The 14,621-nt window shown below is 46.4% G+C and overlaps 1 protein-coding gene across 1 annotated transcript; it reads right to left on the bottom strand.

Moving 5' to 3' along the window:
- Nucleotides 1–10,745: 10,745 nt before the first annotated feature.
- LOC133924198 (G-type lectin S-receptor-like serine/threonine-protein kinase At2g19130) lies at nt 10,746–14,051 on the bottom strand. Its single transcript, XM_062369637.1, has one exon. It carries the CDS (start codon nt 13,192–13,194, stop codon nt 10,831–10,833), a length of 2,364 nt encoding a protein of 787 aa, XP_062225621.1. The 5' UTR covers nt 13,195–14,051; the 3' UTR covers nt 10,746–10,830.
- Between the last annotated feature and the right edge of the window lie 570 nt (nt 14,052–14,621).

The raw sequence follows: 14,621 nt of genomic DNA, 5'->3' as shown, positions 1-14,621 counted from the left end.
TCAGTGGGCTCCTCACGCAACGCTAGGGTCATAGAGGTCGAAGCCCTGTGAGTGACCTCGTTCTAACCGAGTGTTGGAGAGGTCAAGGACGTGAAGAGCATACTCGACAACTTCGTCCTCCCTGAGCTCGAGATACAACTGGTGCAAAAACCTGCTCCTGAACTTATGAACGCCTTCGACGTTGTGGCAGCAAAGGTACTTTCAATTATTATTATGCCCTTCGCATACTCATTCTTATAATCTTGTTACAGGCATGCTGCTCACGCGAGCTAGGCACAAACGCGCGGAACAGGCGGAGGCCCGCTTGGAAGGGGCGGAGGCGATGTGGTAGCTGCTGCTCCAAAGAGCAAAGAAGGCCAAAAGCAAACTTAGAGAGTATCTCTGGCAGATGAAAGAGGCTATATTGAGCGCGCAGGAGTTGGGAAAGGAGGTTGAAACCCTTCGCCAACGTGTGGAGGAGTCTGAAGTAGGCATATCGGAGCTTGGTGCCCTCTACGCGGCCGGAAAAACTGAAAACTAACACCAAAGTGAAGCGCTGCGTGAGGTGAGGCAACTTGCTTCGGACGCTACCCAGAAGCAGGTAGAAGTCTTGGAGCCGGAGGCGGTGAAGGCCAGCGAGGTTATTGGCAAGACTCTTCAAGAACTGGGTGCTTCGGCCTCAACTCCAACCTTCGACCACGACGACCTTGACGGTCTTCTTGGGTGGATTGCGGAATCGTTTGACTGCCTTCAGCAAGTGGCACACCTGTATGGCGATTTTTACGCCATGATTTCTGGCTGAAGCCTTATTCAAGCTTTAGAGATGACAGGCTGTGACCACCACAAGGCGCTCTAGAGCCCTTCGTTTTGCTATCCCCCGGACATGTCGACCGGGGCGATTTCGAAGGCATCAAAGGCCGTTGCCAAAGCTTTCACTAGCAACTACTGGTGCCAACACAGGCGCGACCTCACCTGTCAAGAGGTGGAGAACAACTGACGAAGGGTAAGCATCTTCTCTATTCACGATGCATTTGCATTGTTTTATTATTCTCGCACTTATTTATGTCCGGCTCTTGTTGTACGTTGTCGCGAAGGCCAAGGATGCCTCGGCCGCTACAAGAGCCTCTATCCCACCTACTTCGCCGCCCGCCCCTTTGCAAAGAGCTACCGAAGCACCCAATGTGCCCGAGTGTCTGGAGCATGTGTAAGCGAGGGGCGACATTGTATCATCTTCTACGATCGAAACATTTAACGTTTATCGAAGGCTTTGTAACGTATATTTGCTTCATTTCTTGTTAAATATCTTGACGATCCTTGCTTCCTGTGCAGGTCCTTCCTTCAGATTCTACATAGGTAGCCGAAGGTGTTGTCCCTTTAACTATGATGCGGGACAACTTTTTCATATCATGGACGTGTTGGGATTCATTCCACCGTCGCCACCTTGACATAGAATTTGGTAAATATTGGCGAGCGAAGGGTAGGTTGTATGACGCTAGAAACACTAAGTCAAAAATATTTTGGGAGTCATTTCACCCTTTTGGACTTAGAGATCCAAAGGGTCGAGCGAGAAATTTGTAGGATAGAGCGTGGAGACTCCGACCCCTTGCTAAGGCTCTTTGAGCCGAAGCGGGAGCCGGTAGATGAAGTGTACAATCCAACCTTGCTCATGCATTTCTGTTATTGGCGGCAACCTTAGACTTCGCAGGGAGCACCATTTGTTGAAGGTCATGGTGCTCTGCCTATGTCTTTGCCTGACACCTCTTTGGATAGTTATATCAGGTCCCCGCTGGACCCGATGAAGCCTTTTTCTGCAAGGCGAGGTATCGCTTTCCAACTTGGTCACAGTCAAATGTACAGCCTTCGGCCCTCAACTTTTTAGCCAAAGGGACCTTCAGCAGCAACATGCGTGAAGCGTCTTTTGAAAAAACGTCCCCCCCCCCCCGCCCAACTTTTTAGCCGTTGGGATCTTCGGTAGCAATGTGTGTGAAGCGTCTTTTGAAAAAACGCCGCCCCCTCCCAACTTTTTAGTTGTTTAGCTGTAGGGACCTTTAGCTGCAACGTGTGAAGTGTCTTTTGAAAAACGCCGTCCCCCAACTTTTTAGCCTTTGGAACCTTCAGCATGAGCCGTCTAGTCGAGCGCTGCTTCAACAGACTCATAGTGCCTTTGCTCATATATTTTGATTCGAAGACCATTTGTATGTTGGCCGAAGGGTGTGTTCATCTTTTTTGTTTTGTTGTTTTTGTGATCAAAGTTGAATTTTTTCTTTCATCGTGCGCATTTCTCTCATTTCCAATTTGAGTAATGCTTTAGTTCCGTTCATACCGAAGTGTGTAGCCCCCACTTGGACTTAGCGACACAAACTTTTTTTTTTATTTGAAGCCGGATGTGTGCTGCCTTTGATTCGAGGCTTAGCCTTACTTCGGCTTGTACACATGAAGAATAAACACTTCGATGTATTAGTATAATGTGCGTGTGTAGAAGGAAAACTTTGACACATGCATACAGAGAATGGTTGTTTTGATGTGGTCAACACTTTTTCTTTCTGCAGGGGTGCATTGCCTGACGAGGGCTAGCAACACATCGAATTTTCATCCGAAGGTGCATTGACTATGTTAGGTTGAGCAACACTTTGACTTTTTCTTTCCGAATGTCAGTTTTGACTTCGGTACGGGGCTGACACTCTTAGCTCCAGTCTTGTTTATGATCCGAAGAACTGATTAAGTCTTCAGAGCTAGGGCAGACGCTCATAGCCCCTATCAAGAGGTGTGCTACCTTTGCTTTAAGGTCAAACAACACTTTGGCTTCTTCCTGCGGGTGTGTGCCTGTCTTTAAGTCGAAGGGTAAGGTGTCGGGCACACTTTGACATTCCTTACCATGACTTTTTCTGGTTAGGTTTTGGCCCGCCTTATTTCATCGATTGGTGTGCACCCTTCAAGTGAAGGCTTGCATCACTTCGACGATGAATCATGCATAAATTACATCAAAGCACATGCTTTCTTGGGGGTAATTTCATATAATCGAAAGGGATTACAAAGGTGACTGCCTCGTTAAAAACCTCACGCCCTGATGAGGGGTTCCCTTTGTTACTACAGGTGTTTCGCATATTACGGCGAAGCCTCCTTTTGACGTCTTCAATTACACATAGTACTTCTGAAGGCTGTCAGCATTCCAAGTATGTGGAAGCTCTTCTCCTTTGGGAGTAGCCAAGTGATAAAACCCAGGTCTCTTTGAACTCTTCACTAGAAAAGGTCCATCCCATTTGATTTGTAGTTTTCCCACAGTTGAAGCGTTAGGAAGCCTTCGGAGCACAAGGTCTCCTGGAGTGAACTCCTTCGGAGACACAATCTTGTCTCTTCATCTTTTTGTTTCCTCTTGGTACTTCGCCAAGTTTTCAACGGCCTACATTCCGATTTCTTCCAGTGTATCTTTTTTTACCAGCTCTTCATTTTGAGCTGTCTCGACGGTGACATGTAAATACTTGTTTTTACGCTCCTTTGGAGTCATAGCCTCTTCGCTGAAAAGTAAGTGAAACGGCGTGAATCCCGTTGGTCTGGTTGTTGTTGTTCTGAGTGACAACAATACCTTCGGTAATTCCTTGACCCACTTCCCCTTTGGGAGACCCTGCAACCGCCTTGCCACACCAGCCAGAACATTGTCATTCGCCCTCTCCACATCTCCATTTGACTAAGGATGGTATACCGAAGCGAAACAAATTTTGATACCCATATCTTTGCAAAACTGCTTGAAGCCTTCGCTGTAAACTGCGTTCCATTGTTGACTGTTACTTCGCGCAGAACGCCGAAACGACAGATGATGTTTTTGCACATTAACTTTTGAACATTTCTTAACGTGATCTTCACCAATGGAACCGCCCCCACCTATTTGGAGAAGTACTCAACTGCCATTACATCATAGAGAAAGTTTCCCGAAGCTACTGGCAACTGTTCTACGATGTCAATCCCCCACCAAGTCAAGGGCCAAATTGGTGGGATGAGCTGTATTGCTGACGAAGGCTTGTTAGAGCTCTTGGCCATGTATTGGCACTTCGCGTAGCTTCGGGCTGTGGCTTCCGCATCGGAAATGACCTTCAGCCAATAGAATCCTTGCCTCAATGCTTTTTTGAAGAGCACTCGAGTGCCGATGTGTGAGCCACACAACACTTTGTGTATTTCTCTGAGCAAGCTCTGCCCTTCTATCTGGGATATGCATTGAAGCATCGATGCACAAACTCCCATCTTGTACAAATCAACCCCCACAATCTTGTAGTTTCTGGCTCTTTGCATCATACGCTTTGCCTCTACTTGGGTCTTCGAGCTCATAATGGCCCTGAAGGTAGGCCATTATGGAAGGTCACCAATCTTCACTCTCAACTATTGTTACATGTCGGGCCACCTGCTCGGTGCTTCTATAGCTGGTATCTTCAGATCCTGATAAAAAACATTCGGAGGCATCGACAGTTTTTGTGCCGCAGCTTTGGCAAGGTCATCAGCATTGGAATTGCCATTTCTTGAGATGCTCTTCATAGTAAAACCCAAGAAATGTTTTTCCATGCTTCGCACGACTACCATGTACTTGGCCAGCTCTGGCTCCCTCGCCTGGAAAGTTTTATCAATTTGGCATACGACTACCTGGGAATTTGTCTTGACCAGCACCCATCGGGCGCCGAGGGCTTTAGCCTCACGAAGGCCGAGGAGGACTGCTTCGTACTCTTCAACATTATTTGTTGTCCGGAAATGGAGTCTGGCTGCGTATCGCAGTTTTATGCCCGAAGGTGAAGATATAACTGTTGTGGTGCTAGCCCCCGAAGCCCCCCAAGTTCCGTCGCAATATATGATCCACACAGGGTCTAATGGCACTTCTTCTTGGCCTTCGTCCTTCAGTGTCCAATCTGCCAAAAATTCTGTCAAGGCTTGAGACTTTATTGCCGTCCGCACGATGAAGGTCAATGTAAAAGGTGCTATCTCCGCGGCCTAGTTTTAAATTCTTCCTGTGGCTTCGTGGTTTTCAAACATGTCGCGAAGGGGGTAAGAGGTCGGTATTGTTATCTTGTGTGCTGTGAAATAATGCCAAAGTTTTCACGAGGCCATCACCACTGCATATGCCATTTTTTTCCATCCTAGAATAGAATCTCTTCGGCCTAGCCAATGCCTCCGAAACGTAATACACCGGAAACTGCTTCAATTTTTCGTCGACATGCATTTCTTGCACAAGCACTGCGCTTACTACTGAAGGGGAAACTGCAATGTATAGTAACAACTCGGCCTTGAGGTCTGGGCTAGTCAACATTGTAAGCTTCGTCAAATATTCTTTCATCTCATCAAAAGCATTCTGCTGCTTTGCGCTCCACCTAAACAGGTCGGAGCCTTGGATGGCTTTGAAGAAAGGCAGGCTTCACTCAGCTGATCTGGCAACGAATCGGCTCAGAGCTGCCAATCTTCCAGCAAATCACTGTGCCTCTTTCCTGTTCTTCAGAGGCCTCATATCAAGTATTGCTTTTATCTTTTCTGGGTTTATTTCGATGCCCCTTTTTGATACCAAGAATCCTAACAACCTCCCGACGCGCACACCAAATACACACTTTTCTGGATTCAATTTTAAACCCACGCTTCGGAGATTGCCAAATGTCTCCCCAAGGTCATCCAAATGATCAACTTGTTTGGCACTCTTGATCACTATATCATCCACATATGCAGATACGTTCCTCCCCAACTATGACTGCAGTATAATCTGGACCAATTTGGTGAAGGTGACCTCAACATTTCGAAGGCCAAAGGCCATTCTTACGAAACAGTATATTCCGAAGGAGGTTCTGAAACTTGTTTTTGCCTCGTCCTCCCACGCCATCCAAACTTGATGATATCCTGAGTATGCGTCCAAAAAGCTTACATTTCACAGCCAGCTACGAAGTCTACTAATTGGTCAATACATGACAAAGGGAAGTCATCCTTTGGACAGGCTTTGTTCAGGTCTGTGAAATCAATACACATTCTCCATTCTCCATTGCTTTTCTTAACTAACACCAGGTTGGCGGGCAATTCGGAGTGTAATGCTTCGTGTATGACCCCAGCGTCGAGCAATTTTTGTACCTCAACCTTCGATGTGTCTTCTCTTTATTTTGATGCTTTTTGAAGCCTTTGTTACTTTGGCTTTGCCTTCTCCTTCAGATCAATGTTCAGAGTGTGTTCGATGATATCTTTGCTGACCCCTTGCAAATCCTTCGGCGACCATGCGAAGACATCTTCGTTGTTGCAAAGGAACTCTATCATTCTTTGCTCAGCTTCTTGTGTCATTTCAGCTCCTATTACCACAGCTCTTTCTGGTCTATTCTGACATAGTAATACTTTCTTTGTATGGCCTTCGGGTTCAACCTTCAACCCTCGTTATGTCTAGAGTATATCTTCGGCTTCTAATGGCCTCGACAAAGGTTCTATCATGACATGGACATTGCGTCGGCCCAGAATATTTCCCACTTCAATTCTTCGCGCCATCTTTTGATCTCCCAGCACCGAGATGACTCCTCCGGGGCCAGGCATTTTCATGCACAAATATCCATGGTGTGGTATGCCCTGAACTTATTTAGCACCCTTCTTCCTAAGATTGCATTGTATGGGTATGGTATATCGACCACATCGAAAATAACACTTTCTACCTGAAAGTTTGACCCTTCGCCAAAAGAGACTGGTATCTCGATCTTGCCCAAAGCGTTGATTGCTTTACCGCCAAAGCTCATCAGCAGAGATCCAGCCTGTTGTAAACCACTTCGCTGCAAACCCATCCTATCGAAGGCATCTGCGAAGATGATATCTGCCGAGCTGCTGCCGTCTATCAGAATATTGTGGACTTCATTTCCTGAAATGTTAGCCGCGATGATGAAGGCATCTATCTGTATGTGGGTATTCCAGGACCCTTATGTCCTCATGTGAGAAGATGATGGGGACATGAGACCACTTCAAATGGACGAAGGCAAGGCCTATGCCGACATAGTTAACTCTTCATACATATTCTTTTCGTTGCCTCTTGGACTCAGTTTTCTTATTAGAGCTACGAATGATTGCCAACACCACGTTCATTATGTGTCTTAGTGTGTTTACCGACCTGTTGGTTTCTGGGGGGGGGGGGGCCTTTGATTGCGGGTCTTGGCGGAGGGGGTGGAAGCAATGCTTGAACAACCATTGATTGAGCATAGGTATGATCTGATGTAGGTGAAGGTGTTGGAACATATGGCTACCTTGAAGCCATTGGATGCCATTGAGAAGTGAACGCGGAAGTGTTTGGCCCGTGAGTCTGGCCCTAGCCCTATTGACATTGCCACGCATTGCGCAACCTATATGGTGCGACGTGATGCACTACTCTTGCAGGGTCGAACTGTTACTTCCCTAGGCCTTCCTTCATGGCTACAATATGTGGACTTTGCATAGTTGTATGACCAACACACTCACCATGTAGCTCACAATACAGTGTGTTTGGATCACGCAGTGCCCATCCTCCTCGGCCACCTCGGCCTCCACGACCTCTACCGCTTCGGCTGCTGCGGCCTCCACCACCCAAGGCTTCGAGAACCTCTTGCAAGATGTCTTCCTGCTTGGATTCTATCTGGTTAATTTCCTTCTGTTTCGGAACATACTCGAAGGTATCGCTTTTCTTTGAGTGCTTTGGCCTATCTCTCGTTTGACCACTACTTCCTTCCTTGCTGGAGGGAGAAGGCTTCGGCATTTTTAACGCCGTCATTTCGCTTTTCCTTCCCTGATGGTCTGCTTCGGATCTTTCATATTCCTCCATTTTGTTGAAGAATTCCTAAACCCTCTCCGACCTTTTGCGTGTTAGCCTTCCTGCCAGCAGCCCTCCTCTGATGTCCTGAATAGCAGCATCGATGATTGTGTCCTCACTGACGCCCTTTGCTTGACAGCGCACATGTACAAAACGACGCATGTAGTCTTTAAGTGGATCTATCAGCTACTGATTGACTACAAAGAGGTCACCGATCGTGACTTTTTCTGCATGATTGCCTTGGAATTTGCAGAAAAGAGCATCACGCAACTGCTCCCAAGAATATATTGACCCCGGGGGCCAAGTGGACTACCAAGATTTTGCTATTCCCTTCACTGTCAACACAAAGGCCTTCGCCAGTGTCGTGTCATCTCCACCAACAGATTCGACTGCCGCATCAAAGCTCATGACAAATTCTCTCGGATCTGATTCTCCATCAAACATCAGAACTCTCGGCATTTTGAAACCCGAAGGCCAAGGCTGATTCTGCAAGCCAGAGGAGAGCGTGGAGCTTGGTCAATTGAATTCTTTCTCGGAACAATGCGGCGGTTCAAACCGGTGACCTTGTTCCATCCAATCTTTGCACCAGATAGAAGAGCGTCTGTCGGGAAGTCGAAGCTCTGCCAAAATATGTCTGAGGAGTTTGAGGAACTCCGTAAAACGAAGTCCCCATTGTCCAAAAGTACAGCAACAATGTCGTTGCCTGTGATGTTGGCCTGGGTAAACCACATGATGGTGCCCTGAGCTAAGACCACCAAGTTGCCGTCCCTGGGTAGACCACATGATGGAACCGGGTTATCCCCGTTGGCAGACCACACTGGGGTAAGCTTGGGGACTTTGTGGAACTATATGCCTAGGTACGTGTTGAGGGTGTTGTTGGAGGACTTGCTGCTCGGTTGGAAGAAGCCGAGCGCGAACTTGCCATTGCCGGAGACAAGCCTCTCGTCGTGCATGGCCGCGTGAGAGTGTGTCTGTGGTGGCGGAGCATGAGGGAGTGTGCAGGGAGAAAAGAAGCCCACAGAGAACGAGGGGACGCATGACGAGGGAGGTGGAAGAACGGAGATGAACGTACGGGAGAAGTTTGCCATCTAGCTCGTGAGCGGTAGCAAGATGCTGAATGGTGGCTGAGTGCTGTCGCTAGCTTTAACGATCTGGAAACGCGGAGACCCGAAAAGTGGGTAAGAGTTAGCAAGGTTAGAATTCCATGCACGTTTACTCGCAAAAAATAAGAATTCCATGCACGTCAGTGACCTTTACTTTTCCCCCCAATAAAGTGGAGGGAGGCCTTCCACCTTCCACTTCTTTTTAGATGCAGACTGGCGACTTCGGAGATCAATTGGATTTGGAATCCGTTGCTCTTCTTTACCAACGTCCCCTTTTTACGCGTCACTGGTGTGACAAAGGGCAGGGCATCTGGGTTAACACATGGAGTTACCTGAAGGCTCAGCAAACAATAGAGATCACAAGTTCAACTGCAAACAAAATGTGTAAATTTTTATCGACAACTGAGGCTGCTAATATAATCCTCTCCTGAGATGCATATGCTACTAGTGAATGAAAATCAATGACAACCTAGTAAGTGAGGAGTTTTTCCTGATCTTGTTGGAGACCATCCGTCAGTCCATGAAATGCGACTGACGTTTGGACTGAACTTGCTTTCTGGTGAATCGCGAGTGCTCTGGATCGGACCACTGAAAAGGAAGACGTTGCGTGGAATTAGATGTTTGGACTGGAGCTGAAGATTAGTATCACTGAAAAGAAAAATACAGCCCGATCAACGACGGCCATAGCCCATAGATGTATGCTGGTATATATGTTTGGCGATCAAACGGAGACGGATCATCCACAGCACGTGACGGAATGTAGTCAACGTACTGTTACAACAGTATGTTTTCATGGACGGCAGAGACAACAACTCTCTCTCTATGTGAAGACAACAGGTGCGGATCCTTTGTCGTAACGGTACGCTCGCTGCATGCGGCTCTGGCCCTGTGTGTCAGCGGCCGGGAGGAACAGCGAAGGATCCCGCCTCCGAAGACAACAGGTACATCCGTACGTGTGTTTATCTGCTTACGGTCTCCCAGTTGAAATCGGGTTTGGTTCACACCTCAGAGTGCCAATCAAATACGATGGAGATAGAGAGGTGGGCAAGTGATGACGGTCAGTAAGTGCAAAAACCTCCAGCGTTTGGTGGGTTGGATGGGCTCTAGTGGTGGGTTCTCAAAATCTTTCAAAAAAAAAAAACTCTGTTGTAAGATTCAATCTAAAGAACAAAGTTCTCTAATAAATTTGAAACCCAAACCATGCTAGTAAAAAGAATTTCCAAATCCAAAGACCTCCGATCCGGAACCTAGATAAGTTAATTCAAGCAAGAGTACTTTATATAATTGGATTTGCTATTTACAAGTCACCTGATTTTTCCGTAAGTCTGAGTCAACGTTTGTGACCATTGGATTTACATGGAAATAGATGTGTTGTTTGACAGAAGTCGATCTGACTCATAAAAAGATGTGACTTTGCTTAAGAAAAAAACAAAATCACCTTGCATTGCACATAGATAACCCCGATATATTAATTCAGTTTGTAGTTATTTATTATTCCATTGGACCGATTCAGTTGGAACTTCATTTTGTTCGTTTCAAAAGTTCTACATCAATTTAAACCCGATCGATCGTGCCAGCTTTAGAGGGACCCATGAATTGTGGTTATGATTTGGCTATGACTCTACTAAAGGTAGTGGAGTTGATGGGTCTTGGCAGCTATTGACACATTCCTTTACAGCTTTGAAAGTTTTTTAAGATTACAACTCACATGCTACAGTACCCATGCGCACCTGCGTCCCCCTAAAACTCGAAGGCGGGCGGGTCGCGTCATGCGACCAATCGACCAATTGACATCTCAACTTACAATCGAAGCGGGGTACATAGAGATCGTGCATGATACAATAACTAACTTTATTTGTATGACAAGATCTCTTGGGAACATGGATATCTTGTTAAAAGAAAACTTTTATTTATATACTATGAGACAAATGAACTCTAAACTTCTCATGGATTGCTTCTGTAAAGCTACAGAACACGCAATCATGTCGAATATGAGCCCCCTATGATAGAATCGAGTAATCTAGGCATTGGAGGCATACCGGGCTCCAACGTACCCTCTAGAAATTGTACCACCTCAACCATTGTGGGTCGATCAAACTCACTATCTTGGATACACCAACACGCTACTTTGCAAACCCTTTCAACCTCCTCCAAGTTCACATCACCATGCAAGTTTTCATCTACAAGGCTCGCAACGTCTCCATTGAGAAGCTTGTGAACAACTTGCACAGGAAAATAACTTGCATGGTCACTGTTGCTAGAAGATTCCTTACCTGAGTTCCTCTTTCCTGATATGATCTCTAGCAGGACCATCCCGTAGCCGTAAACATCAACTTTCGATGTAATAGCTATTCCACTAATCCATTCAGGAGCAAGATATCCGATGGTTCCTCTCATTGTAGTCAAAACACGACTGAAGTCCCTTCCTAGAAACTTTGCCATTCCAAAATCTGCAATTTTAGGAACAAAAGATGCATCGAGAAGTATGTTCTGTGGTTTGATGTCACAATGTATAATACAGTCTCGACAACCATGGTGCAAGTATGCCAACCCTCTAGCAACTCCAAGAGCTATCTGGCATCTAACATTCCAATACAATCTTGTACCCTGGCTCTGAAATAGATGGGCATCAAGGGAACAGTTTGGCATGTGTTCATACACAAGTAACCTCCTACCACCTTCGCAGCAAAACCCAATCAGCCTGACCAAATTGACATGCTGAATGATTCCTATTGAACTCACTTCGGTCCTGAATTGCTTCTCTCCTTGACGGGCACCTTCGAGCCTTTTCACTGCTATGTCAACCGAGTTACTTAAGCACCCCTTAAACACAGAACCAAAGCCGCCTTCGCCTAGCTTCTTTGAGAAGTTTTTAGTTGCACGTTGCAAATCAACATATCTATATGCAATGACCCCAATGCCACCATGATCGTTGTCCATTGTGTGACTAGACCACTTCCCCCTTGTCCTCCAGAGCACAATCAGAAACATGAAACCAAAAGAGACGATGCATGTGCTAGTGCCAACACCAATGATCATTCCACCTCTTTTTCTCTTCAAACTCTGCAGCTCTTTTGCCGCAAGGCGAAGGTAAAGAATTTCTCCAATACCACCAGCCACTACATTAAGCAATTCACCATGCCATACAGTGCAACCACCTTTGCCGTAGGAATATGCAGTGCAAGAGCAATCACTCAAACATACATCTGCACATTCTTTCGCGCTCATGGCATTTATACTTTTGCCATTCTCAGGCAGAGTAATTCTTGGCAAAGAGTAGAATTTGTCTGTCATACCTATCTCAGTTTTGTTGCCACCGCGACAGTTTAATGGAGTATTCCGGATGCAGCCACCTCTTGTATCCTCTAGCCCCCAGTCCTGAGGTGATCGTACAGAGAAACCCTTCATGCAGCTGCACAAAAGATTTTCATCCTCAGTGCAGACTGTGAAAGGCCCGCATGCAGCATAGACATCACACGGGTGATTTGGTTGGAGGGCTAGCGTCATCCAGTCCTGTTTCAGCCATATGCGTGTCTTCCACTGACCAGAGACATCTAGGAAGTTCTGAATGATCACACTCTCATCCAACACGGTGTAGGAGAAGTAAACCTCTTGGTCATTGTTGACAAACGTGTAGTTGCATGCAACGAAACCTGATTGCGCCGACATCTCCAGTATCGAGCTGAAGAACTTGCCGTTCCACTCCCCGCTAGACCAGTACCGTTCGGATGAATTCCATAACGATATGAAGATCCCATCGAGGCCGAGCTCCGAGGAGTACACACCTGAAGCTTGGTCAATCGAATTCTTTCTTGAGACAAGGCGACGGTTCAGACCAGTGACCTTGTTTTGACCAATCTTAGCTTCCGGCAGAAAGGTGTCTGTCGGGTGGTCAAAGCTCTGCCAAAATACACATGAAGTGTTCGAGGAGCTCCGTAGAACAAGATTCCCACTGTCCAAGAGTACAACGGTGGTACCGTTGGTTGTGATGTTGGATTGGGTAGACCATATGACAGTACCATGAGCTATGACGACCAAGTTGCCGTCGCCAGAGATCATGAGCTCCGGCAAAGTGGGGTTGGTGATCGGGTTATCTCCGTTGGCAGTCCACACGGGAGTCAGCTTGGGGACTTTATTGAACCATATGCCAAGATATGAGCTGAGTGTGTTGTTGGAGGACCTGCTGCCCGGTTGGAAGAAGCCGAGCGCGAACTTGCCATTGCCGGAGACAAGCCTCTCGTCCCCGGCGAGTGCATGGCCGCGTGAGAGTGTGTCTGTGGCCGCGGAGCATGAGGGAGTGTGCAGAGAGAAAAGAAGGCCACAAAGAACAAGGAGGGGACGCATGAGGAGAGAAATAATGGAAGAGCAAAGATCAATGGCAGAAGTTGCTAGAGCTAGCTCGCGAGTGGTAGCAAGATGCTGAATGGTGGCTGAGTGCTGCTGCTAGCTTTAACGATTTGGAAATGCGGAGACCCAAACGAGGGTCAAGAGTCAGCATGTTTGGAGTTCCATGCACGTTAGTGAACTTTTTTTCACCACCTCCCAGTTTTCACTTTTCGTCAGAAATGCAGTGGTGATGAGCCTGATTACTTGAGACTTCAGAGATCAATTTGATTTGGAACCTGTTGCTCTTCTTTATACCGCCAATGTCCCCGGCCCTTCCTAGCCTGTTGCGTCCCTAGCGTGACAGACCGGCGGGAACCGCACGGGCACGGCAACCAATAGAGATCACAAGTTGAATTGGAGCGAGGACGGGTAACTCCGTGTTGATGGAGCCCATCTCATGCAAACTAGAAAGCAAAGCCATCTTCTGAGGTGCACATGCTACTAATGTATGAAAAATCAATGGCTAACTACTGGGGTGTTCTTCTGATCTTCTTGTCGGAGACCATCGTGTCAGTCCATGAAATGTGATTGACATTTGGAAACAGCTAGAACTTAAGGCACGGCGGGACTGAACCAATCTTCTAGTGAATGCTAGTGCTCTGAACAACTGAAAAAGAAGACACTGCGTTCAATTGGCTATTTGGATTGGAACTGAAGATTAGTATCAGTATAAAAATACAGCCTTCCTTTATCTAAAAATTAAGCATACAGCCCGATCAACGACGACCATATATGTATGTTTGGCGATCAACTGGAGATGGATCATCCACGGCACGGCGATTAAACGGACAGTTACAACAATACATTTATTACTAATTTGGAAGAAACTGAGCTAGTCTAGGCACCTTTTGTTAATGACCACAGAATAGCACGCACTCCTTGTCTAATAGCCAAAGCGGACGAGAGACGTTAAAGGTCGTGGACGGCAGGGGCAAAACCCTCTGTCTCTCTCAAGACAGCAGGTGTGTCTATCTGCTTTTGGTCCCCTAGTTGAAATCAGGCTTGGTTCACACCTCATAGAGTGCCAATTAAATCCGATGGAGATAGAGAGGTGGACAAGTGCTGACAGTCAGTCTGTGCAAAAACCTCCAGTGTTTGGTGGGTTGGGTGGGCTCTAGTGGGGCGTTCTCAAAATCTTTCAAAAAATCAAACTCTGTTGTAAGATTCAGTTTAAAGAACAAAGTTCTCTAATAAATTGAAATTCATACCATGCTAAGGTGAAAGAGAGAAATAGGGGAAATAGGAGAGTTCACCGCAACAAGAATTGTATTAAAAACAATGGGAACTCTAAGGTGAAAGAGAGAAAAATTTAAATTAAATGGAGAATCTTAGTTCAAAAGGAAGTTATTTGAATGTCTCAGAAAATTGAAAGTCTTAATTTACAG

The sequence above is a fragment of the Phragmites australis genome, chromosome 7 (genome assembly GCF_958298935.1).
Source record: "Phragmites australis chromosome 7, lpPhrAust1.1, whole genome shotgun sequence".
Taxonomy (NCBI): Eukaryota; Viridiplantae; Streptophyta; class Magnoliopsida; order Poales; family Poaceae; genus Phragmites; species Phragmites australis.
The sequence above is the reverse complement of the archived record's forward strand: the minus strand, read 5'-3'. Positions and strand labels throughout refer to the sequence as shown.